General features: G+C 40.3%; 1 protein-coding gene and 1 non-coding gene across 4 annotated transcripts in view; both read left to right on the forward strand.

The window, feature by feature from the left end:
- PROM1 (prominin 1) overlaps nt 1-12,271 on the forward strand; it is a 99,579-nt gene that overhangs the window by 62,564 nt on the left and 24,744 nt on the right. For all 3 annotated transcript variants that reach the window (XM_024741851.1, XM_024741850.1, XM_024741852.1), the window contains exons 8-11: nt 2,338-2,555; nt 4,935-5,009; nt 7,250-7,313; nt 10,121-10,280. In XM_024741851.1, the coding sequence (XP_024597619.1) occupies nt 2,338-2,555; nt 4,935-5,009; nt 7,250-7,313; nt 10,121-10,280 (517 nt within the window). The remainder of the gene's footprint in view (nt 1-2,337; nt 2,556-4,934; nt 5,010-7,249; nt 7,314-10,120; nt 10,281-12,271) is intronic.
- Nucleotides 10,441-10,547, forward strand: LOC112397613 (U6 spliceosomal RNA). Its single transcript, XR_003002829.1, has one exon. It is a non-coding gene; the product is annotated as a U6 spliceosomal RNA (small nuclear RNA).

Genomic DNA, 12,271 nt, shown 5'->3' on the forward strand with positions numbered 1-12,271 from the left:
TATATATGGGTTTTCTTATTTAAGCCAGCCTGAATAAGTTAAACTTTAGCCTCTGATGTTGCCAGAGCTTCTTAAAATGTACTCAATAAACTGCTTTGGCAAGCTTTTTGCTAAAAATCCTTTGCAACCTTATGTGTCTGGTGGCCTTTGGAGAAAGCAGAAATATGCAAATGGATTTGTGCAAATCATGTTTGAGCTGCAGGCTAGGACCTATAAAGGAAATGTTCTATGAACTAGTAAAATGTTAATTAGCTAAAATTGAGAATCTAAAATATCTTTCCACTGACTCAAGATACATAATATATGTGATCTTGGTAGGCTTGGAATGACCCCCAGAGTTATAACCCAGTAGACATTTTAAAAAAATGCTTTGAAGCCTTTGGAAAATAAAAAAATTTATTACTTCTGAGTCCTTCTTGGGACATGACAGCATAGCACCCATAACCTAGAATGTCTGTACACAGTGCCTAAATGGACACATGTTTTCTGGGCCATCAACTCGTTTTATCATCCATCATTCTTTGTTGTTGCTGTTGTTTGTTTGTTTCTTGCCTTAAAATAACTCATCTTGAAGTCAAAGTGGAAAAGGCAATGAGAGGTAAACCACAGAACATTAAAATGTGAGGTGTGTGATGTGAGTTATATTTTGCAATGCTCTTTTGCGTTCTGTTGTGTTTCTAGTTGCAGCTGTGTTCTTTGATTCTTGTTTCCCTGTGGCAGATATTTATTGAGCCTCTAATATGAGCTGGGTACTAGCTCCATGCTTTGCTGATAATCCTGGGAGGTAGGTGGAAAAGATGAGAAACTGAGGTCCAGAGTGACTCTTTGATAAAATCTTTGTTATTATTATTATAATTATTATTATCTCAAATACTGTTCAGATAGTAGCTCTTCTGCTGCCTTGCTATAGCACCTTTGGCAAACTCTTTCACCTCTCAGGACCTCAGTTTACTCATCTGTAAATTAGGAGGCTGGTTGGGTCATCTCCTGGTTACTAGGGGGATCTGTGATTCTAGGCTGTGCCTTAGGAGGTTTGCTCTTAGGAGATGGCTCCCCAACCTAGTTTTGATGATTTACTCTGAGACCTGGGGAGGCTTCCAGGATTGGACTGTATGACCCTTCATCCCCAATTCTATCACCTTATCTGAATAGAAAATCTTGGAGTCTGCTTCAAACAATCTTTTCTCTTGAATTTTGGTCCGGTCCTGGAAGGTAGTAGAAGAACTGGGGTGAGCCCTCATAATACTTTCAGCAAGAGACTACGACAGGAAAGCATTGAAGTGTGTGTGTGTGTGTGACTTTAGAACCAAGTTTTATGTGGTTGCCAGGGAAAATTGGGAAACCAGTTTTTAAGGGCATTTACACTTTCCTAGCAACATGCAATTGTGGCCCGATGCCCTGACATCTGTTCTGTGAGCCCGGAAGACTTATTTGCTTAGAAGAAAATCAGTGCCCTCTAATTTAAGTTTCACATCTTTTACTGCTGCGATTTTAAGTCGCTGTAGAAAAGAGTTGTATTTTTCTACCTCCCAAGTCATGAATATGGATTTCTATACCCCAGAGAAATCAAGATAGCAAACAATTTTTAGGGATCACTTAGTATAAGGATGCGGGACTAGGCTGCGGGACTTCCACAATAAAACAGGTGGACTCACTGCTATTGAGGAATTTCAATTTGACCATTCTAATCCCCACATTTTGTGATGAACATGGTGGTGGTTTCACCATTTTTCAGATGAAGACATTGCCAAAGAATGTTCAGGAATCGACTTCCGGTTACACAGCAAGTAGCAAAGTTGGGATCTGTACCTAGACTCGCCTGAATCCAAATCCGTGATCTTAACCATCGCTGTGTCTACTTCCAGCTCTTTGAATATCCATCACCAAAATCCTTCTGGGTGTGATCAGTTTTTATGTGAATTAAAACTGCTTGGGATTGAAGATGCTGGCCTGTCTGGGCTGACCTCTTCAAAGCTAGGCAAGGCTAGGGCAGTAACACCTTTTCCTGTGGCTTCTGCTCCAGTGCTAGCCAGTTAATGCTGTGCCCACGAGTCCCAGTCACATTCCTAGGTTGGTACTCACCCCTGCGTATTTGAAAGAGCCCCCAGGTAGGAAAGCTGAGTTGGTTGGAGTAGCTGGCAGAGGCAGAGAAGGCCATCAATGTCCCTGTATTCCCCTTTCAGACTGCCCCTCACAGCAGGCTCCTCTGGTTGCCTTCCAGTGTCATTTACAAGTTTATCGCAAGTTCCTTTAGGGTGCTTTTGTAGATGAGAAGGGATTTTTCCATTTGCCAGCCCAGTGGGTGCCTCTGTTCTGAAGCGGGCTGTGTTCCTACAGAAATCCAAGAGACCAGAGAAACCCTGGTCGAAGTGAACAGTATCTTAACGGACATGAGACAGTTATCTGCAAATCTTAACAACAGCCTGAGTAACGTTAAAAGGAACCTGGAGCAAGCACTCACTGACCCCATGTGCTCTGTGCATCCGGTAATGACCACTTGCAGCAACATTATGAACTCTCTAAGCCTTCTGGATGGCAGCATCGATTTTGATCAGGTGAGGAGGTAACCTGGCTTCAGGGCAGTGTCATTGGGACAGCTGGGGAGGGCTAAGCATGGGCTCACCCATCAGGTGCCCAGTGGCTGGGGGTCTCTGTCAGCCTTCCTGGTTATTTAGCCATCATGTTGGAACGGCTGTAGGAGGAGAGAAGAAATAATGGGAAATACTCCTTGAGAGTTCTCTGCCATCGATTTGATGAAATACATCAGAATGAATTGAGCTTTTTCTTTGTTCAGATTCTTCTTTTTTTAATTTTAATTTTATTTTGACAGTTTGTGCATTTTATAAGATATTGGCTATATTCCCTGTGTTGTACAATGTATCCTTGTAGCTCATTTTATCCATAATAGTTGTACCTCTTAATCCCCAGCCCTGATAGTGCCCCTCCCCGCTCCCCACTGGGAACCACTAGTTTGTTCTCTGTATCTGTGATGAATTCAGCTTTAAAAAGGAAAAAGGAAGCAAAAGCCATTTTTCTAGACCTTTAAAAATTAAAAAATATATATATTTTTTGTTTTTTTGCGGTACGCGGGCCTCTCACTCCTGTGGCCTCTCCCGTTGCGGAGCACAGGCTCGGGACGCACAGGCTCAGCAGCCATGGCTCATGGGCCCAGCCGCTCCGCGGCATGTGGGATCCTCCCGGACCGGGGCACGAACCCGTGTCCCCTGCATCGGCAGGCGGACTCTCAACCACTGTGCCACCAAGGAAGCCCTAAAATATATTTTTAAATGATAGGCCTAGTATATTAACCACAGGTGCCTAAATATAAGGTAATTTTTCACATTCCCAAAGAGAAGATTAGAAAAAAAAAAAGAATTTGGAGCAACTTGAATATATAAAGTTCTGGGATATAGATAAAATAATCATGTCTACTCATGATTTTTAATGTATCAATATAGTGATATGCACACATAGCACTTTATATAAAACAATATTTTAATATAGCTAGATTTTTCTGACTTTCACATTTCATGAATCAATTTTATTCAAACACTTAACATTCAACATCTGTGTTGAATCTACTACAATCACTTTTGTTGTCATTGAACAGTTTTTCAGAGTGTAGGACCTATACTTGGCATTTAAATTGTTTGAAATCGAGTTCTTTTGGGGGTAACTTTTTTTTTAACATCTTTATTGGAGTATAATTGCTTTACAATGGTGTGTTACTTTCTGCTGTATAACAAAGTGAATCAGCTATACATAAACATATATCCCCATATCTCCTCCCTCTTGTGTCTGAGGTAACTTTTAATTTTGATGGGATTTTAAAACATGCAGAAAATCTTTAAGATTAGTGTACAAGGAAGCCCTGTTTACATCTTTTACCCAGATTCACCAGTTGTCAACACTTTGCTCCATTTGCTTAATGGTATTATTTTATACATTTATCTATGTATCTATCATCTATTTGTATTATTGTATGTATGCATACAATACTATGCATTTTGTCCTTTTCTCAATCATCTGGAGGTGAGTTGCAGACATTATGCCCTTTTACCCTTAAATATTTCAGTGCATTTCCTAACTTTACATAACCATTATGATTACCAAAATTAGGATATATGACATTGACCCAATACCACCGTCTAATCCACAGTTTATATTCAAATTTTGCCGATTTTTCTAAAATGCTCTTTAAAAAAATTTTTTTTTTTCTTTTCTCCAGTTTAAGGTCCAGTCTAGAGTACACATTGTCTTCAGTTGTCATGTGTCTTTAGTTCCTTTAATCTGGAACAGTTTCTCAGTCTTTTTTCTTTAGCGACATTGACATTTTTTAAGACTGTAGGCCATTTATTTTATAGAATGACCTTCGATTTAGGTTTGTCTGATGTTCCCTCATGATTCGATGTGAGTTATGCCTATTTATCAGGGATTTCACAAAAGTGATGTTGTGTCCTCCTTGATATGTTGTGTCAGGAGGCCCATGATATTTGTCCCAGAATTGGTAAGAGATAGAACACGTTAAATCCATGTATAACACTATAAATGAAAAACTTATTCCAGACCACTTACCAATATAACCACTATTACTTTTAAACATGTGTTTTTAAAAGGTTGTTTACAGCTGTATTCAACAATATTCAGTACCTGAAATTGTGAGGTCACACACATTCAGTGTTAAATTTCTTGCCCTTATTTTTAGCTGACTGCAATAAGAGACCTTCAAACATCGAAAATTAGTGCTTGTAGAGTCCATTCCGAGCTAATGTGTCTGCCTCCGACAATACACTATTGTTCAAAGGAAACTTAGATCACACCCTATAATATAGAGACTTCAGGACTTGGATTTAAGATGATTCCCTTTTTTATGACAAATAATTTGGGGGGGGGGGTAATCACCTTGCTTTATGTCTTGTTTTATAAAATTTCAGCTCCCATCTTTGGATGAACAAATTGGTAACCTTAATGATACTCTTCAAACAAATTTGTCCAGCCTAGTCCAAAAGGTATGTTTTTTGGGAAAAAAAATACAGTAGATTATTTTAAAGAATAGAATAGTACATAAGGAAATAGGTAACAGCAAAAAAGCAGTGAAATTCTGGATAGATAACATCTATCACCCAAGAAGGGTGATAGATGTTATCCTCCAGGTAATTTTGTGCATTCCCATTCAAGAATTTTTTATTATGCATCTATTGTATGCAAAGCACCTTGCTAGGACCATAAGAGATAAAAAGAAAAGCATGATCTCATCTTCCTGGGGCTCAGAATTGGATGGGTATAGTGTTGGACCCCACGCTGATTCTGACACAAGACGCTCTCCCACTCTGCCGGTGAGTCAGCCATGTTGGTTTTGTTTCTTCCCACTTCTGCTCATGTGTACAGGCTGTGTGCTCTGCCTGGCACTCTCTTCTTTCTCCCTCTCCTTTGCCCAGCTTCTTGGGCTACTAGGGACTAGTTACTTTAAGCTTTATATATCACTTTCTTAACGAGACCTTCCCTGGGCATCTTGACCAGATCAAAACCTCTTTTAATACATTCTTACAGCATTGCAAATATTCTTTGTTAAGTTCCTCACAACTTTGATTATTGCTTTCATGTCTTGATCGTGCCACAAGACGGTAAATCCTAAAACAGGAAGGGGTCACATTGATCTAGAATACTGTGATTTCCCCAGTAGCCTAAAAGGAAGAGAATAGCTTTATTCTTGACTCTGTCTTTTAGCATGGGTATAAAAAAGTCATCAGATATCTATTAAACACTCATCTACATATACTAACGAAGGAAGTGTCCCCTTAAACAAGTCATTGAAAACTCCTGGTCTTTGCTGTCTGATGTCACCTCATTTGTCAAATGAGGGAATTGAACGAGGAGATCTATAAGTCCTCTTCCAGCCATTAAACCTCTTATGATGGGTCACCTCTCCAAGTCCAAACACAGATAAATGTAGAGGGGTCAGTTGTACCAAACCAACACAAGCACCAGTGTGCTGGGTGGTTTAGTTGCCTTTGAGGAAACAGAAGTCATGAATGTTCTTTTTATGGCATTGCTGTTGCTAGGCTAAAGTGGAAACTTGTTGGCACCATAAATCTTATAAACTTTGTAACTTAGATTGGACTGCTATAAAAGAATATCATAGAGTAAGTGGTATATAAACAACAGAAATTTATCTCTCACACTTCTGGAGGCTCGAAGTCCAAGATCAGTTTGCCAGCAGGGTTGGGTTTTGATGAGGACACTTTCCAGGTTGCAGACAGCCATTTTCTCATTGTATCCTCACAGGGTGAAGAGAGCTCTCTGGGGTCACTTTTAAGAGGGCACTAATCCTGTTCATGGGGGCTCCACGCTCATGACTTAACAACCTTCCAAAGGCCCCATAACATCGCACTGGGGATTAGGATTTCAACATATGCATTTTGGGGAGATAGACATTTGGTTCATAAGAGGTTGTAATCACTTCAGTGTTCCCTAGCAGATGTCTAAATATGTCAGCAGACAGTGAGAAACACAAATTAAGCCCCTTCCAGAGGAAAGGCTGTGCTGATTAGTTGAGTTGCTTGGAAATAATGACATTTTCCTGTCATGGATTTAGCTCCAAAGTGATATAGCTTGGCATGGCTGTTTGGGTTTTCGTTTTAGCCTCACTACAATTTGTATTCTTTCTAGGTTGTGTTTCAGGGCATTACTATTTTCTATGAGACTAGATCTCCAATTTTATTGTGTAATTGGGCTGGAAAGTAAGATTCTATTTTTAGAAATTCACTTTATAGCCGCACATGGTACATAGTACAGATCAGGGTTTCTTAACCTCAGCACAATTTGGGCTGGATAATTCCTTGTGGTGGGGCCTGTGCACTGCTGGATATTTAGTAGCACCCTGGCTCGTGCCCACACAGTGCCAAGAGCACCCACACAACTGTGATAACCAAAACGTCTCCAGACATCTCCTAGGGGACAAAATTGCCCCCAGTTGAGAAACACTGGTATAAATACATGGAAGCTTTTAACATGAGTTAAAAGTTTAAAACTCTTAATATGATCTTCAACAGATACAGTTTAAGGCAAGTCATCACTAAAAGGGAGTTTTTTTCTAGACTTTTAATGACTGTATCATGATCCTTTCGGCCTTAAGATGAAGGTTACATTTTAGTGTTTCTTCTCTGCTCCATTCTAAGCTTACCATGAATACTAGTGAACTGCTCTTCTACATACACTGTATATCCATTGATTCTGAATTATTTTTTAGGGCTATAGATCTTTCAATGCTATACCTGAGATAGTGCAGAATGAAACCGTGAACGTCGTATCAGGTGAGATTCCCAAATGGAAATAACTGTGTATCTCTTCTTGTTAAGAATTGGCTGGTTAGTACAAAGAAATGTATCGCTAAGAATTGTTCTTTTTCCCTCTTAAGAAAAACATTCTCTCACTAAAACCTTAAAAACTAAATGAATATTTCAATTGTGCTACCTTCACCAACTGATGTCGATTTAAAAAAATAATAATCCTATCAAACGCTGACTACCATCCTTCTGTGGCTGGAAGCTTCAGGGCCGAGGGCACTGTGATAGCAGCCTTCATCAGGAGCTCTCAGAGCTGACAACAGCCATAGTTTTTGACTTGGAAGCTCACATTTTGATTGTTTTCACTGTGAATTTATTTTCTAAACGAACTTAAAATTGATTTTTTAAAAAGAATACTCTGTCTAGGGACTTACTTTGTCTCTTTAGGAAAATGTTCATATGCCTCGGAGGCTGATGTAATGCTACTTTAGGGTCTTAAGTTTGCTTACAATTTTGGAGAGACAGAACTGAGGTCTGTCAGTTGAGAGAGTTCCACTGGTCTCAAATGACCGAATCACGTTGAATTCAGGTTATGGTATCTGGGGTGAATGTACAGAGTAAGAATGCAGTATAAACAGTTCTTTATGCAGGAATGGGAAGAAACCTGGGTTGTTTGCTAAGGGAAGACATCTCTGAAGCTATGTAAGACTATCTTCTCTCTGTCTCTTTTTTTTTAAATCATCTCAGGGCTTCTTTTTATCTGTTGACTAAGTAGTTTTAAAATGTTGTGTTAGAGGTATTCAATTTTTTTTTTCCCTAATATTATTCCTTCAACCCATTAAGACTTGGGTAAAAAGGATTTTATCCTACTACATAGTGCTTTGGAAGTTTTGTGGGTTCCCTTCTGATTTAAAATATTAAGATATTCAAAACAGAGTTCACACTTTCCTGTGCTAGCATCTGAGGGCTAACCCACGCTGTACATCTGATAACCACCTGCTTACTAATCTCTGTGTTTACTTTCTTGTTTCCCCTTTCTGGACCTCTTCTGCCAATACGTGCAGCCCTCCCCTGTAAGTCTGGCCAAGTGAGGCTTGCAGTTCACGTGAGCGAGGCCGGGTGTACACACTGTCATCACATAAACACGAGCCAGAGTTTTCCTGAATCTCAGCAAGTGCCACTCCATCAGACTGAAGACCAAGCGCTGGTTTTTATGTCTTTCCAAAACCAATAACCCTTAGCTCCCATGTTTTGGGCATTAGGTCCTACCCTGCACACATATTTTGAGTGCCTACTATGTGCCAGGCACTGCTGGGCTCTGGGGATGGTAGATAAAGAAGGCACGACCCCTGCCTACCCTTCAGCTGGGCATGGATACAGATGCCCTTTTTCACCCTCTGGGAACCTGGTGAGGTGTGTGCAAAGGATCCGAGGTGGGGAGAGGGTAGCAGAAGGCTTCCTGGAGGAAGCGACATCCAAACGGAGGCCTGAAGAAGGCACCAGCCCCTTAAAGACCCACCAAGGCTGTGGAGTGTAGGAGGGCAGTATAGCCTGAGGACCAGAAGGGGCTCGATTCTGAGTTGAGGAAACTGTGCGTAGGAGAGGGGATGTCTACATACCACATCTCTCAAACCCCCAGAATTCCCAAGGTTAAAAAAGAGACCTGCAGAGTTACCTTGTGGAGGGTCCTGGGGTCTTGTGGCACACGAGCCATTTGGAGGAGACATCGAGCCACTGTGAGCTCTCCTCCTATGAGCTCTCCGTGTGAACCACAGGCTTTGAAAAAAAATTCCCACCATTGTTATGTACTTTCCTTTTGGACGAGGCTACCACCTCCCCTAAGTTCGCAGGGAGCCCTGGGATCAAATTGTGAGCCCTGCCAATCTTGTTTCTGCTGCTGCAGAGACATTTATCCGCCTTTCAGGATCAGTGGACCTTGAACCGATTAGTATGTTTTTGGTATGTCCCTGTCAAGAATCACAGTGGATAAGGCCACCTTCAGATCAGGTGTGAGTGTTGGACCACGTGACAGCTCCCACCCCTGGTGGCTTTGATCCCAGGACCTGCCATGATGGTCAGACACTGTCCAGAAAACTGGAACTTACCTCCTCTCTGACAGATTAATAGAAACTATTTGACCGCTGGGAATACTATTGCTTTTTGCATGTAAGAGACACGGGTGTGCTTTAACAAGTCTCAATTTGTATGAGTCAAATAAAATTTTAACAAAAGTGTCACCTGGGGTCACTTGTTCAAAAAATTGGTCGTGGAGAATTACTGTGTTCCTGAGTACCATTTCGTAGATGGAGGAATTGTTATATTATTAAATTATTTTTGGAAAATCATTTAACAGAAGCTTTACAGTTAGATAAACCCGAGTTTTCATCCCATTTCTAGTGCTTTCTGAAAAAGAGACATATGGGCAAGTGATCTAACCCCTATGAGCCTCAGCATCACTGTTAGTGAAACGGGAATAAGAAATGGGTTAACATTTATAAAAGTGCCTGGTCCGTTGTAGTGGCACACAGTACATTTTAATCACCCGATCCATTTTTTTCTTTTTTTAGTGAAATAAGTAGAAGAAAACTCTGGCTTGATTTCAGCACCATGTCATTTAAGTTAGCTCTCATAGCTTGCTCTTTTGTTAAGTAATTGCTTTTTGATGGGCTTAGCTACATTCATGCTTGTTGTAGAACCTTTTCATATTTTAAACACATACATAAATAACATGGGAAAAACTAAAAGCAGTTCAAGCTTTTCACTTGAGTTCCGAGACAAAGTTTCTCGTCTCCTCTAGGTTTGAAAATGCATAACCGAGGCATCTTTGTTTTCAGATGTCAAAATGACGTTGGATTCCATTGGTTCTGATATCAAAAATATAAGCAAAAATATTCCTATTCAGGATAAGCTGTCAAATTTCATTCGTTACCTTAATGACACTGAAAATTACATCCACCACCATTTACCCACTTTGGAAGAATATGATTCATACAGGTGAGTGCCTCCTTTGAGCTGGTACACTAAGGAGTGAAACTTGCTATGGAACGGGAGAAAAATTTGACAATATAACCAGGATAATCTTATGAGAGCAAATTGTACAAAGAGGCCATAATGTGATATGTATTCACTCTAGTTTATGTTCAAAAAAATTGAAGTGTTCACTTCGGCAGCATGTATACTAAAATTGTAACTATACCAAGAAGACTGGCATGGCCGCTGAGAAACGATGGCATGCAAATTCATGAAGCATTCCATATATATATATATATATATTTTTTTTTTAATTAAGGACTGAAAGTTCTTGAGCCAAATAGTCAATTATTTGCAGTTTTGATGTCATCCGTGGCTTCCGAAATCTTGGTTATAATTATCTAAGGCATGTAACAGGATTTTAAAACTTAAAAGGAATTAAAAAGGGCATTGGGATAATCTTTTTCTTTTTGTTGGTTTATAAAAGAAATATGTAGAGGTTGATTCTTACAGAAAGAGCATCCTTGAAACCAGTGAATTGGGTGAAGCTGCTGTCGTTCCCAGCTCTTTGCCCTTTAGAAACATGCTAGTGGTAGGGTTTGGCCTTGGGAGGTGATGGTGGACATAGATCTCAGACAAGAGCGCTGGAGAAGGCAGGACTTAGAGATTCAAGGCATTTCCAGGCTCATGTGAGATGTAAGACGTACTCTCCGCTCTGAAAGGCTCAGCCCCACGACCGCCCACTGGAACTATTCCTACTGCTCAAACCCACGGAGATTCTGGACACTCCCATTCCTGTTCAGGTTATTTATTATGCAAGAACACAAGATAAATAATAAAATAATAACAATAATTGCTAGCCGTTAGGGAAGAGTCACAATGTGCCTGCCATGTACTGTCCACATGGCATCTCATTTAATACTCAGAAAAATCTCCTGGGTTGTGTTCTGTTTATAATCCTGTTTCTTAGAGGCTCAGGGAGGTGAAGTGATTTTTCAACTCCCACCTGACTATGCCCTTAATTATCAATATGCCATTTCCTACTGTGTGGCTTGGCCACCCCAGCAGGTGTCGGAACAAAGATAGGACAGACCCTTTCCCAATGAACTTACAATCTCAGAGGTCAGACTTTCACAGATGAAAAGAATGGTACAATGATCTGTCTACATACCAGCTCCCCCTTCCTTCCACCTTCCCCTGCCCTGAGACTATAAGTTTATTTTAAAAAGAAATTTAATGAAGCAGATGAGGCTTGCATTAACTGTAAAGGATTTCTGAGGCCAGGTTCCATGGCTTATTTAATTTTGTGTCCTCAGTATCTGGAACAAAAAGTCACAGAATGGGTGCAGGTGGTTATTATAATTATCGAGGTTTTTTTTATTGGAGTATAATTGCTTCACAATACTGTGTTAATTTCTGTTATACAACAAAGTGAATCAACCTTATGCATACGTATATCCCCATATCCCTTCCTTCTTGAGCCTCGATCCCGCCCTCCCTATCTCACCCCTCTAGGTCGTTACAAAGCACTTAGCTGATCTCCCTGTGCTATGCTGCTGCATCCCACTAGCTAACTATTTTACACGAGTTTGTTCTTAGTTGAATGAAAAACTGTAGTGACAGTTTGTTTTATAGTGTTTTAAAGGTTGGGAAGCATTTCTACCCTTGAATGCTCCTGGGTTGCTGGAAAAGTTTGATGTACATTCCGGGAATGCCAGTAAGACCTAATTGAGGATCCGTTCTCCTGAAACGTCTCACAGGACCATTACAAAGTCGAGACTTGCATTCTGCAGGCGTTCGATTTAGGATGCTCCTAGAATTCTAAAATATTCAATGCACTCATCACATAGAGAGTGCCTGGCTCAGTAAGGAACACAATTCACTCCCCACCGCCCCCAAATATTCCTGCAACCACAAAACATTTTAGATAAAAGACCAGAGAAAGGAGACCCCAGTTTCCTTATCTCTTGTCTAATCATGATCTGTCTACATCTCATCATCGTTATAATAAGCAC

Source organism: Neophocaena asiaeorientalis, unplaced genomic scaffold (genome assembly GCF_003031525.2).
Source record: "Neophocaena asiaeorientalis asiaeorientalis breed wild unplaced genomic scaffold, Neophocaena_asiaeorientalis_V1.1 scaffold218, whole genome shotgun sequence".
Taxonomy (NCBI): Eukaryota; Metazoa; Chordata; class Mammalia; order Artiodactyla; family Phocoenidae; genus Neophocaena; species Neophocaena asiaeorientalis.